Source organism: Herpailurus yagouaroundi, unplaced genomic scaffold (genome assembly GCF_014898765.1).
Source record: "Herpailurus yagouaroundi ecotype Mexico unplaced genomic scaffold, PumYag 141, whole genome shotgun sequence".
In the NCBI taxonomy this organism is placed as follows: Eukaryota; Metazoa; Chordata; class Mammalia; order Carnivora; family Felidae; genus Herpailurus; species Herpailurus yagouaroundi.
Genome location: NW_024412396.1, coordinates 29,262,877 through 29,275,469, shown reverse-complemented (window position 1 = coordinate 29,275,469; position 12,593 = coordinate 29,262,877). Strand labels below are relative to the sequence as shown.

Genomic DNA, 12,593 nt, shown 5'->3' with positions numbered 1-12,593 from the left:
GTACTATGTGGCAATGAGAAAGAATGAAATATGGCCCTTTGTAGCAACGTGGATGGAACTGGAAAGTATTATGCTAAGTGAAATAAGCCATACAGAGAAAGACAGATACCATATGGTTTCACTCTTATGTGGATCCTGAGAAACTTAACAGAAACCCATGGGGGAGGGGAAGGAAAAAAAAAAAAAAGGCTAGAGTGGGAGAGAGCCAAAGCATAAGAGACTCTTAAAAACAGAGCAAACTGAGGGTTGATGGGGGGTGGGAGGGCGGGGAGGGTGGGTGATGGGTATTAAGGAGGGCACCTTTTGGGATGAGCACTGGGTGTTGTATGGAAACCAATTTGACAATTTCATATATTGAAAAAAAAAAAGAAAGGATGAGCTGGGGGACAGAGGGCCCAGAGTTTATCATTAAAAGCCTCAGAGAACAACCCTTAGGGAGTAGGACTGAGCCATAATCAATTAACTGGCAACATGTACCTGGATGGACTAAAGAACCCTGTGTCCTAATGACTTCTGTGTGCCTCCTTTTTCTCTCCTTTGAAACAGGAGTGTATATAGCCCTCATCCCGTGCCTGCTCAGTCATTGTTGAGTATGTATTAGGGACAAATAATTTATCTCTTTAGTTCATAGGTCTTCAGATTGAGAACAGTTCTGAAGGTCTTCTGTCCTTGGGACCACACTAGAGGAACTTCATCAACACCTGGACCTGAATGTAGAGGATGAGATCTTAGACTTTGCATTGATCCTCACAAGTCTGATGGGATGAAGCCTGAGAATCTTTGAGATAAGTGTGTTTTGCATATGGGTTGGGGGAGGTGTGAATTGTTACAGCCAGAGGGTAGACTACTTACCATAACAATTCACATCTCTCCTACTTGCAAAATACACTGGTTCCTCTCTCCAAGACCTCCAAAGCCCTATCCCATCAGACTTTGATTGTATATTCCAAAGATGGAAATAACAATATCTCCCATTCCATAAGCATCTCCTTATCCATAAGCTAACCTTATCACTGTGCCTATCCAGTGGAGTCTGTGCCCTTCTCCTTGACACTGGTTGGGCCTCTGTGACTGCCTTCACCAGTGGAATGGGGCTGAAGTGATGATGTGTAACTCCTGAGGCTATATGTCACAAAATGCCTTGTGCTTCTCCTTTGTTCTTTTTGGTATTCATTCTTGAAACCCAGGTACCATGCTGTGACATTAAATCTGAGGAGAAATTCTAGTGAAGAGGAATTGAGGCCCCTAGTGCACAGCGATGGCTGAGCTCCTATAGTCAGCATCAGCTTGCTAGCCAATGAATGATCCATCTTTAAAGCCGACCTCCAGCATCCAATCCAGGCGCCCTGCTAATGCCATATGGAGCAGAGATGAGCTTGCAAATATATGAACAAAATAAGTGATTCTTGTTATTTGAAGCCATTAGGTTTTAGAGTACTTTTCTATATACACAGTGAGAGATGCTCAGAATATACCCTCCAGGTGATCTTATGTTTCTATAGCATTAACTACACTGATTTGATAATCAGAACTTTCAGGTCAAATTTTTCTTTGGACTTTCTGACCCATATATCTAACTACTAATTACACTGTATCTCTTGTATATCTAACTACTAATTAGCTGTATCTCTCCTTAAGCTCAATATGTCCAACATCAATGTGTTGTCCTTCTCCACCATCTGTTCTTTCTCCATTATCTTTGTTAATTTACTGTCTAGTCATTAGTAACAGAAACCTGGGAAATCATTCTCATTTTCTGCATCTCCCCACCTCTATAATTTTACAACCTAGATATCTTTTGAATTCATTCTAACAGCTAATGCCTTAATTGAAGTTTTCACCAACTCTCATGTCCTATTTTAGTAATAGTAACTGATCTAGTCTCTAGTCCTCCCTTTTTTTTTTTTAACTCGTGTTGAGTTTATACTCACTATTGCTGTCAGAGTAATATTTTTAAACACATGTTACAATATTTCTTACAAGTTTATTTTTTTATAATATTTTTTTTTTGAGAGAGAGAGTGTGTGTGCACATGCATGTGTGAGCAGGGGAGGGGGCAGAGGGAGAGAGAGACTCTTAAGCAAGCTCCATGCTCGACACAGAGCCTGAAGTGGGGCTCGATCTCACGACTGCGAGATCATGACCTAGGCCCCAAAATCAAGAGTTGGACGCTTAACTGACTGACCAACACAGGCACCCATCTTACAGTTTCTAAATGATTTCAGTTTACTTACAGAAGAAAGCCCTACTTTCTTTGGAGGATATAATGGTTTTTAATAATTTGGGCCCTTGCTAGATCTCCATCCTTATTGCTTGTTCCTCCTTTGCACTTTATAATGCTAAATTACTTATTGTTCTCCAAATACACAAAGAAGAAAACAGGTCTTTCTATTCCTTCATGCTGTTCTACCCATTCGAGCTTTGGTATAATTCAGTTGCATGTGGTTGTAAGATGTCTCCACTTTCCTGCTGCTTGTTGGCTGGTGTTGCTCTCAGCTCCTATAGGCTATTCTCAGGTCCTCGCCACATGGTCTTCTCAAAAAATTGCTGCTTCCTCCTTCAGAGCCAGCAGGGCTCTGGCTGCATTGTGCTATGACAGTCTTCTATAATGTAACCTAATTAAGGGAATGGCTATCCTAGGAATTGGGATTATACAAGATTTGTATGCTGGGAATCTTGGGGGCCGTTTTAGGATTCCGCCTACCATCGGTAAATACTGTTTCTCTAAAGAGAAAAAAGTTTCTCTTTAGAAACTTTTAGGATTAAAAAAAATCCTCAATAATTGCAAACCTTGCAAGAATACATCTTCCTGTGCGTGTGCTTTTATCTACTCTTTGGTTACTCAGTGGGCTCTTTCAGTCTGGCAGTTTATGTTCCTTCAGTCATAGGAAACTTTTGTGTTTATTTCAGTGATGATTTCTCCCCTTTTATTTTCTTCCTTCTCTCTTTCTGGGACTCTTAGTTGGACATTGGACCTCTTGAACCAGTCCTTCACCTTTATTACATTTTCTCTCCCATTTTTCATTTTTTGCTGTCCCTTCTGGCAGATTTATTAAACTTTATTTTTTATTTCTTTATGGATACAATATCTTCCCATCACCTTGAGCTTATGAGAAGTAGTTTTCTGAACCTTCCTCCTGAATAGTCTGTATTTTTTCCATGTTCTCTATTTTTCTGTTTGTTCTGGTCTCTTTTATGTTAGAGGCTTTCCTCAGATGTTTGTTACTTCTTGGATATCTGTTTGTGAGTTAGAATATGAAACTAAAAAGCTGATCGGAAGTTCTGAGAATGTAGATGAGACTCGTTAACTCTGAGCTCCATAGGGTGTTTCTTTTTGATGAACCCTAATGTCAGTATACTCAGATTTTTTCTTGGGGTTATTCACAATTCTTGGAAAAGGATCTTCCAGTCTTCTGCTGGGAGGACAGAAGTCTGGCCACTATATTCTGGGAACTGAGTGGGTAGGGGAGCTAGGAGTGCCTCAGCATTTGGTTACTTACTCCCCTCTCTTCTGGCGTGGTATTCACACTTTCAGCTTTCCTGAAGTCCCCCCCAGATTTCTTCTGGTGTGAGGGAGGGACAGTTGCCTGAGCTCTTAGAGTCAGGGAGAGGAATCTCTGGATCTAACTTCTCTCCAAAGCTTTTACCCATTCCTCCTTATTTTTTAGCCTTTTTGCCACTTCCCCCTCCAGTATTTCTCTCCCAGTACCAGAGATACCAGGCACTGACCGATCTTGAGCAATTGTAGGATTCTGCAGTTAAAATTGAATTGTTTCTTAGCTTTCTCTCATGGCTTATGGGTTTGCTTTGTTAGACTCTAAGTCCATTATTATTCTGTTCTTTAGCTTCCAAAAATTTTTTGCCTTTTCTCTTTTCCTTTCTTCACATATGTATGTTTATCTCTTTTAAAAAAAAATCTCCCTGCAGTAGTTTTCCTGGGACTTTTTGAGGGAGTAAAATTAGATGTATATGTTCAAGCTGCTGTCCAAACTCAGATGTTCCTCATGGTTCTGTGTCATTTATTACATGTTTAATTCTTATGTGAAAGGACTTATTCCTTAGTTATTCTGTTTCATTTGAAATATCTCTTCATTTATCAGTACCACACTGTTTTATTTATTGTTTTTTGTTTGTTTATTTCTTTATAATATGCTTATTCCTTGTCATTGTAATTTCACGTTTAACTCTTTGTAAATATGTTAGTTTTATAATGCTTGAACTATATAGGTACATTGGGAAGCTTAACCTCAGGAAATGCTGAGATGATTTCTGTTAATGTTGGATTTATTTCACAGACTTGGTTTTCTTACTCATGACTTTATTAATAAGAATTAGAGTTTACATCCAAATGTTGGAACCGTATTTCCTCACAGTGAAGACATTTTGTTCTCTTTTTAAATGAAGACTGAAGTTGCTGAAGACCCTCAACAGGTTTCAACCGTTCATCTGCAACTAGGATTACCACTGGTTTTTATTGTTAGTCAGCAAGCGACACATGAAGCTGACAGAAGAACTGCAGAATGGGTTGCTTGGCGTCTTCTGGGGAAAGCGGGAGTTCTACTCTTGTTAAGGTATCTTAAACATTGTATAGTCACTGTATTTAGCAAAACACTGTTTTTCTGTTTTTTAAATATGGCAGTATAGTCACTTGTCAATAAACTCAAACCTCTAGTAAATTGTCATATAGTTAGAACCAGTCGCTGAGCTAAATTCTGTGCGTTAATTAGTAGCTTGATTAAAATTTAGACCTTTAAACTTTGCTAACATGAAGTTCTAGATCAAGATGGAGACTAGCAAATCTGGTCTGTCTTTATGTCTGCACTTTCTGAGAGTCACTAAATTGTAATCTTTTTTCATAAATTGTGTTCAGTATAAGAACATATAGTTCTCTTTCATATTGACATCCTGATGACTGTGATTCTTCAGATTAGCAATATAAAACATTTATTTCCATTTTGAAAAAGGGACTCTTTGGAAGTGGACATTCCTCAACATGCTAATGTGGTCTTCAGAAGAGCAGAAGAGGTTAGTCATCTTATATATTGGTCTACAATGTTTGTTTATTAAAAGAAAGTTAATACATGTGGTCAGAAGTATATGCTTATTATAGAAGAAATTCTGTAAATTGCCACTATTCAAAGATTATTGCTGTTTACGTTTTGGTGTTATTTATTTTCCCTCATTTATTAGTCTATTTCCATATCTATATATACTAGGTATATATACATATATATATATATATATCTCCTCATTTTCTTAAAAATATATATATATATATATTTAAGAAAATTAGGGTCATGCTCTATAACCTACTTTTGACATAAAATCATATTTAATTACTTGCTATTGTGCTATGATGCCTGCCTTTGTACACTGTCTTGAACATCACTGATTGTTTCCTTTGGCTAAATTTTTGGAGGTGAAATTTGGCAAAGGAAATGGGAATTTTTAAGGATGTTTATAGAATACATTGTCAGATTGCCCTCCAGAAACCAGCAGGGTTTAGAGTTTCTTGTTCCTCATAAATCTTTGCCCCTACTGAGCACTACCATCTTAAAAAAAAAATCTTCTCTATAGACAAAGCTCTTGTTTTAATTTGCATGCCTTTGATTACTAGTGAGTTTGAACATTTTTAAAGGCTTATTTCCCATTTGTATTTCCTTTGTAAATTTCTGCTATTGTCCCTTTTTTTCTTATATTTTTCTTAAATTTTTCTTAAGAACTCTTTAATTCTGAACATTTCAAAATATCATATAAATATGCTAAAGATTGATTGATATGTTTATGAACTGCCAGACAGATTAAACGTAAATTCTCTTGCCTAAGTCTATGGCATGAATACTAGGTTGAGTCAGAAGACTTGAGTTGTGTTCCTTCTCATTCTGAGACCAGAAAAATGAATTAACTTCTCCAAGCTCAATTTTCTCATTTGTGAAATATTCATAAAACCTTCCCATCTAACTTGTTAGGAATTTATAAGACAAAATATGAAAATATTTTAAAAACTGTAGTATTGTTCAAATGTGTGTAGTATGTGGCTAGTATGCTCTGCTTTTTAGCCAGGTCATGGAAAGCATACTTTCTGAAGCTATTTTTTTCCTAGTCGATGAAGATCCTTAAATGAGAAATTGTAATATTTATTATTTGGAGGTAGGTTTTATGGAAAAGTTAAAGCTCCTGCTCGTTTCCCAGTTTTGATGTCTTAAATTGTTAAAATAAAAAATTTTGTATAGTATGAGGTAAGATAGGTTATAAGATAGCTCCCTCTCTCTGACCCTCCCCTGTTCATGCTCTGTCTCTCTCGGTCTCAAAAATAAATAAACGTTAAAAAAAAAAATTAAAAAAAAAAAAGGATAGAATAGTCTTTTCTATGAGTCTCTTTATTGCAATTTTTTTTTTTTAACCTTCTCCTCAGGGCAGTAATATTCATCCTGGGATTGTATAATCATTCTTTCTTTCTCTCTTTCCAGGTAAAGGTTTTGAGGGTCCTTAAAGTATAGAAGTGGTTGCAGAGATAGTATTGTATACCCATATTACTACACTGCAAGCCTTATAATATATAGTAAGGTATAAAACATATCTGTTAGTATTGCATTAGTTCTTCCAATTTTTTTTTTCCCCTATGGCAGTGATTAGCAATATAGTATTAAGAGTTTATGCTCTAGAATCTTACTGCCTAGTTCAAATCCTGCTTTGTAACCCTGGGCAAATTACTCGATTTCTATGTGTGTGTGTGTCTCTCTCTCTCTCTTTTTTTTTTTTTTCATTGTAAAGTAAGGTTAATAACAATATCTATTTAAAGAGTAGTTGGGTCAGTATATTAAAAAATATATATAAAGGGGCGCCTGGGTGGCGCAGTCGGTTAAGCGTCCGACTTCAGCCAGGTCACGATCTCGCGGTCCGTGAGTTCGAGCCCCGTGTCAGGCTCTGGGCTGATGGCTCAGAGCCTGGAGCCTGTTTCCGATTCTGTGTCTCCCTCTCTCTCTGCCCCTCCCCCGTTCATGCTCTGTCTCTCTCTGTCCCAAAAATAAATAAACGTTGAAAAAAAAAATTAAAAAAAAATAAAAAAATAAAAAAATAAAAAATATATATAAAGTGCTAAATTGGCACAGGGCCAATACATTCGTAAGTGCTCAATAAACACTATTCATCTATTCAATCATTCCATAAGTATTTATTGTATACCTGCTTTGTTTCATACACAGTCCTAGGCTCTCAGGATATGGCAGTGAACAAAAGCAAATTTTTGCCCTCATGGAGCTAATATACTAGTGGCAGGAGACAAATACAAAACCAGTATAGGTAGAATGTCAGATGGTGTTAAGGACAATGGAAAAAAAAGTCAAGGTAAGGTGAGAGAGTAGACTTGGAAGACCTCACTGATTAGTAACCATAAAGCAAAGGAATATGCCTGTGGATATATGGGGAAAGAATGTTCTAGGCTGAGAGGACACACGTTCAGAAGCTTTGAGAAGAGTTCTTTGTGTATTAGCATAGTTTTATGAGGATAGTATTAATGCCTAGAATCTTTCTTAGTATCTAAATTTTTAAAATTTAAAATCTTAAAATCTAAGTTTTTTCATTCCTTTCTTTGGAATTTTTTATAAAATCAAACCAAGAGGTAGGACAATAGAGTGAACAATCAAATACCTACTACCTAGATTCAACAACTAACATTTTAGATAAATGGGGACAGTTTTTCCTCATTCTGGATTTGTCCGTTTCCTTTTGCTGTTATCTACCTTGTTCCTCTGTTCCCTTATGTTGTCTAAAAACAGGAAGTTAGATTGCCTAGCTTCATTAAGCATTTTGGACAAGATGTTGGTTTATTTGTATTTTATCTTATCTTAAAGTGGATGAGGTCTGGTTTTCTCACTTAATGATACCACATTTGAATACTGAATTAAGGTGGGGACGATTCATTCTCTCCATCCTAAGATGCATTTCCCCTATCCAATTAGCAAATAAACTGTAGGTAGAAATGCAAATAAAACAACAAGAGATACCAATACTCACCGACCAGAATGGGCTAAACATTTTAAAAGTAACAATACCAAGTGATTCTTAGGAAGGTAGAGTTACAAGAACTTTTGTATACTACTGGTAGGAGTGAAAATTGGTACAACGAAAATTGGAAAAGTATCTGGCAGTGCTTCCTAGAGCTGCAGCTACATATAGCATGCGAACCAGCAGTTCCATTCCTAAGTACAAATGTGTATACATGTGCACCAAAAGACAGCTACAGTAATGTTCATAGCAGTTAGTATTTATAATAGTCCCAAGCTGTAAATAACACAAGTCCATGAGCAATATAATGGATAAACGCATGCATTAGATACATACATACATACATACATATATACTATTATATTCATGTAATGATTACATCATTGAAAAACAATAAACTGCTTTTAAACGTAAACCTCACAAATAGTGTTGAGCAAAACAAGTAGTCACAAAAAAGTACAAACTGTATATAGTTCCATTAAACAAATTGAAAAACTGGCAAAATTGTACATGGTGATGAAAGACTAGTGATTACCTTTGGGGGAGGGTAATAACAGGGAGAGGCAAGAAGGTGGCCTCTGTGCTGGTAATAATGTTCTGTATCTTCAACTGCATGGAGATTATAGAAGTGTATCAACTTCGTAAAAATTCGTCAAACTATATACTTAAAGTTTGTGTTCTTTCCTGTGTGAATGTTGCATTTGAATACAAAAATATCCTACAACAATATCTATGTGTATTTCAAACAAATTTAGTTTGACTTTTGTTGCTCAAACTTTTAACTCCGTTATATTTCTGTAGAAGTGAAAAATTGCTTGCTTTGAATGTAATATTAAAAAGATGAAGATATGTGCTATCAGAGAACACATACACGTAGAGTTATTTTATAGCTTTATTCAAATGTATGGTTATAATCAGGGATTATTTACTGAAGTAATCTAGTGGCCTAAAATTTCATGGTTTTAAAATGTGATCATTGGGTATTAGTGAAAGAAATTGTAATGGACTAATCTCAATGGACTAGATAGTCTAGTCTTAAAATATTCTTAAAATATCTGGGGGCAGATATTAGTTTTACATTTTTAGCTAAACAGGCAATTGAATATTTTACTGGAATTGTTTTAGGATGAGATATTATTTTGAATATTTCTGTGGAGTATCAGAATAATTTTGATTGGTCCTGTTTGCAATAAAATTGCACATATCCCTTTTATATTGAGGTGGGACATACCATTATGTGTGAAATGTTTCAGACTTCAGTTGAATAATGTAGTTGTAACAAGAAGCAAGTGAGACTTTCAGTTCTGTTTTCCCATTTTTGTTTTTTCAGTAGTGCACACTATCTTTATATAAAGTATGCTTTGGATACTTTCTATAGGGATTGTGGAATTTCCTTTTTTGTTGTATTTAATATTGTTTAAAAATTTTTTTTAACATTTATTCATTTTTGAGAGACAGAGTGTGAGTGGGGGAGGGCCAGAAAGAGAGGGAGACACAGAATCCAAAGCAGGCTCCAGGATCTAAGCTGTCAGCACAGAGCCCGACACGAAGCTCAAACTCACGGACTGCATGATCGTGACCTGAGCTGAAGTCGGATGCTTAACTGACTGAGCCACCCAGGTGCCCCTTGTATTTAATTTTAAAACTGAAGTTCAAAGATTTAGTTTCATTTTAATATCAAACAAGTAAAACATTTTTATTAAAATGCTTTCTTATATTTTAGTCATGTTTTTAAAAATTCATGTATTTCTAGGGAGCGCCGGTGGAATTTTTGGTGTTACATGATACTGAATTAATAATATCCCGTGTGGAAGGTAATACACACATTGAAGAAATGCAAGAAGATGAAGATGAGGACGTGCAAAGTCCAGATATGGGTAATATGTTTTGTGATGCTCCTTCCCCCATTTCCCCTCATTCCTGCTCAGTACCCATAAGGTCAGTGACATTTCAATGAATTAACTTTCTCATAGAATATTTTGACAGTCAAGCCTATGAAAAAAACCTAATGAAATCCATTTCACATTACATTTTATCAAGTTTATTTGGTGGAAAACGTAAGGATGCTGTATTTTGTTTAGTGTGATACCTTTCATTATTGCATGCCAGGCTTCTAGCTTTTCACATCTGTGCCTTTATCTTGAAAATCAGTTCTTCCCGCTCTGCTGGTCTACTTCATGCTTAAAAATTACCCAGGAGCCACAAAATTGTATTTTATTTTTATTTTTTCTATTAGAAAATGAAATCTGAATAAATATTGTTGTACTTGTAAATAAATCTGACTGTTGACAATTTGGAAGTAAATTTCAATAACATTTTAAAATTTCTTTTAACATGTTATATTTCTTCTTATTCTTATTGCTTATATTTTTGAAGTATTTTGTAGTTTCAGGGTTATTCCCCTAAACATTATTTGCTTCGACTGTCATTCATTCAGCTGATGTCTCCTTCATTTTGTAGTGGAATCGGTGTTTTAGCAGAGTTAAGCGATCTACCCAAGGTCTCACAAATGGCACGTGTTGGAGCCTGGTCTAGAACTTAAACATTCTGGCTTGAAATTATTTATGATCGTTATTATTACTGATACTTCTTTCATAAGATTAATGCTATTCTGTAATTGCTCACTTACATTTCTCTCTTATCCACTAGTCTATAGTATCTCTAAAGTAGGGATTATGTCTTGTTCATTTTTGTATTCATTTAGTATATACTTGAATGTTTTACATAATACGAGTATGAGCTCTAAGAAGGGAGCAATTTACATATTCTTTTCATGAAGTCCATTCATTATTTTGATCAAAATCTATATTATAAATTTAATAAGGGCTCTGAGCCTTAACAGTTACCCGTGACCAGTTTCTTGGATTGAGCTATGTTCTAGTTTTTTTCTAATGTGCAGAGGTTGGAACTGCTTGTGGTTTAAGCCAGAGTTCTCCATAGCATTGTCATTACATGGAACCTGTGTTCTGGTCTCTTGCTCCCAGCTTTATTCCTATCATGGTTCATACAGTCCACTCTCCAGTCAAGGGAATCGCCCCTGTGTCAGCTTAATGAGATTCCTGTCCTCAGTGGGAGTTGCTTGTTTCAAGCTTTCCTTATTGCTTCCCCTATATTGCTTCCTGACTGTCTGGCCTTAGTTTGCCCTGTGGTGTGGCCTTCTCTTTCTTTGGACTCTCTGCCTGCTTTCTCTCCTCAGCCTAGTTCCTTTGACACCTTTGCCGTCTTGTTTTGTTGTAGGGTTTTTTGTGTGTGTATGTGTGTCTTAACTTTCTATATCTATAATCCATATTGGCCCATAATAGTGTACATAGTCATGTCCATCTACATAGTCCCCCCCAACCTTGTTTTATTCCCATTTGTATATGAGGATTACGAAAGTGTTTGTTGCCACGTAAGTACACAACACAAAGAAAAATGGCCTTCAAAGGAAATGGGCACAGAATAAATCAGAATGAAATGGACTGAATTCTGTACAAGGATGATATGGAAAAAGGATTAAACATGTATGGCTTAAAAGAAAGTGTGTATATATTGATGAATTGGTGAAAGGTAGAGCCAAACAGTGGGTCAATTTACAAGTGAGGGTAGCTTATTGAGAGAATAGGAAAGAGGAAAAGAAAGTGTTGGAAGAAGAGAAGAACAAGAGTAGATTGGGAAATAAGAAAGGACTGGAAGGAAAATGAAAATATGTGAATAAGAAGGAAAAAATACAGTAAAAAAGAAAACAGGCCTTTATTAATTTTAGTATTAGAGTCATAACTTGTTAGTGTCATGAAATGTGGTATTTTAAAATTCCTTTAAGTTAGTGTAGTACAGCTATTATATTTCAGATTTGAACACTGAGGCCCGGAGAGTAACGTGACTGATTAGTCACACGGCTGAAACTTGCTGAGATGTACTATCGTCCAGATCTAGTATTTTATTTTATAGCATTTGAAATCATATGAAAATAATACTTCCAATTTTTATTATATTATCTCCCTCCCTTCCTGTCTTTGTAATGTGTTATTATAGAGAATTATGAACTTACCGTAAAGTAGACAGGAGAATAGAACAAATCTCCTGATATCCATTACCTGGCTCCACCCAACTACCATCAACTCATGGCTATCCTGTTCCAGTCACTCTTGGCCCACCCCTTATTATTTTGTTGCAAATCCCAAATATATAGTTTCACTCCAAAATATTTCCCTGTGTATTTCAGAAATACAAAGATTCTCCTTTTAAAATGAGCATGATTAATGCTATTATTACATCTAAAAAATTAACAGTAATCTTTAATATCATCAGATAGCCAGTCAGGGTTTGCATTTCTAGTTGCATGCCCTTTCATGCCACTGTGCCTTTGCACATGCTGTTCTCTTTCCTCTGTATGCCTCCTCTGTCTTCCTTCACTGCCTACCTAAGTTTCATTTTCTTTTAATATTCAGCTAGTGTCAATGCTTCTAGGAAACTTTGTTTCTCTCATCAATTTAGGTGTCCCTTCAGTGTTACTATATAATCTATACAAACCTCCAACAGAATATTTACAAATTCAAAGTGTGTGTGTGTGTGTGTGTGTGTGTGTGTGTGTGTGTGTGTGTGTG

The 12,593-nt window shown here is 36.0% G+C and overlaps 1 protein-coding gene across 1 annotated transcript in view; it reads left to right on the top strand.

The window, feature by feature from the left end:
* TXNDC16 (thioredoxin domain containing 16) overlaps positions 1 to 12,593 on the top strand; it is a 125,873-nt gene that overhangs the window by 67,443 nt on the left and 45,837 nt on the right. The window contains exons 10-12 of the mRNA XM_040478423.1: positions 4,405 to 4,571; positions 4,965 to 5,025; positions 9,761 to 9,884. Of these exons, the coding sequence (XP_040334357.1) occupies positions 4,405 to 4,571; positions 4,965 to 5,025; positions 9,761 to 9,884 (352 nt within the window). The remainder of the gene's footprint in view (positions 1 to 4,404; positions 4,572 to 4,964; positions 5,026 to 9,760; positions 9,885 to 12,593) is intronic.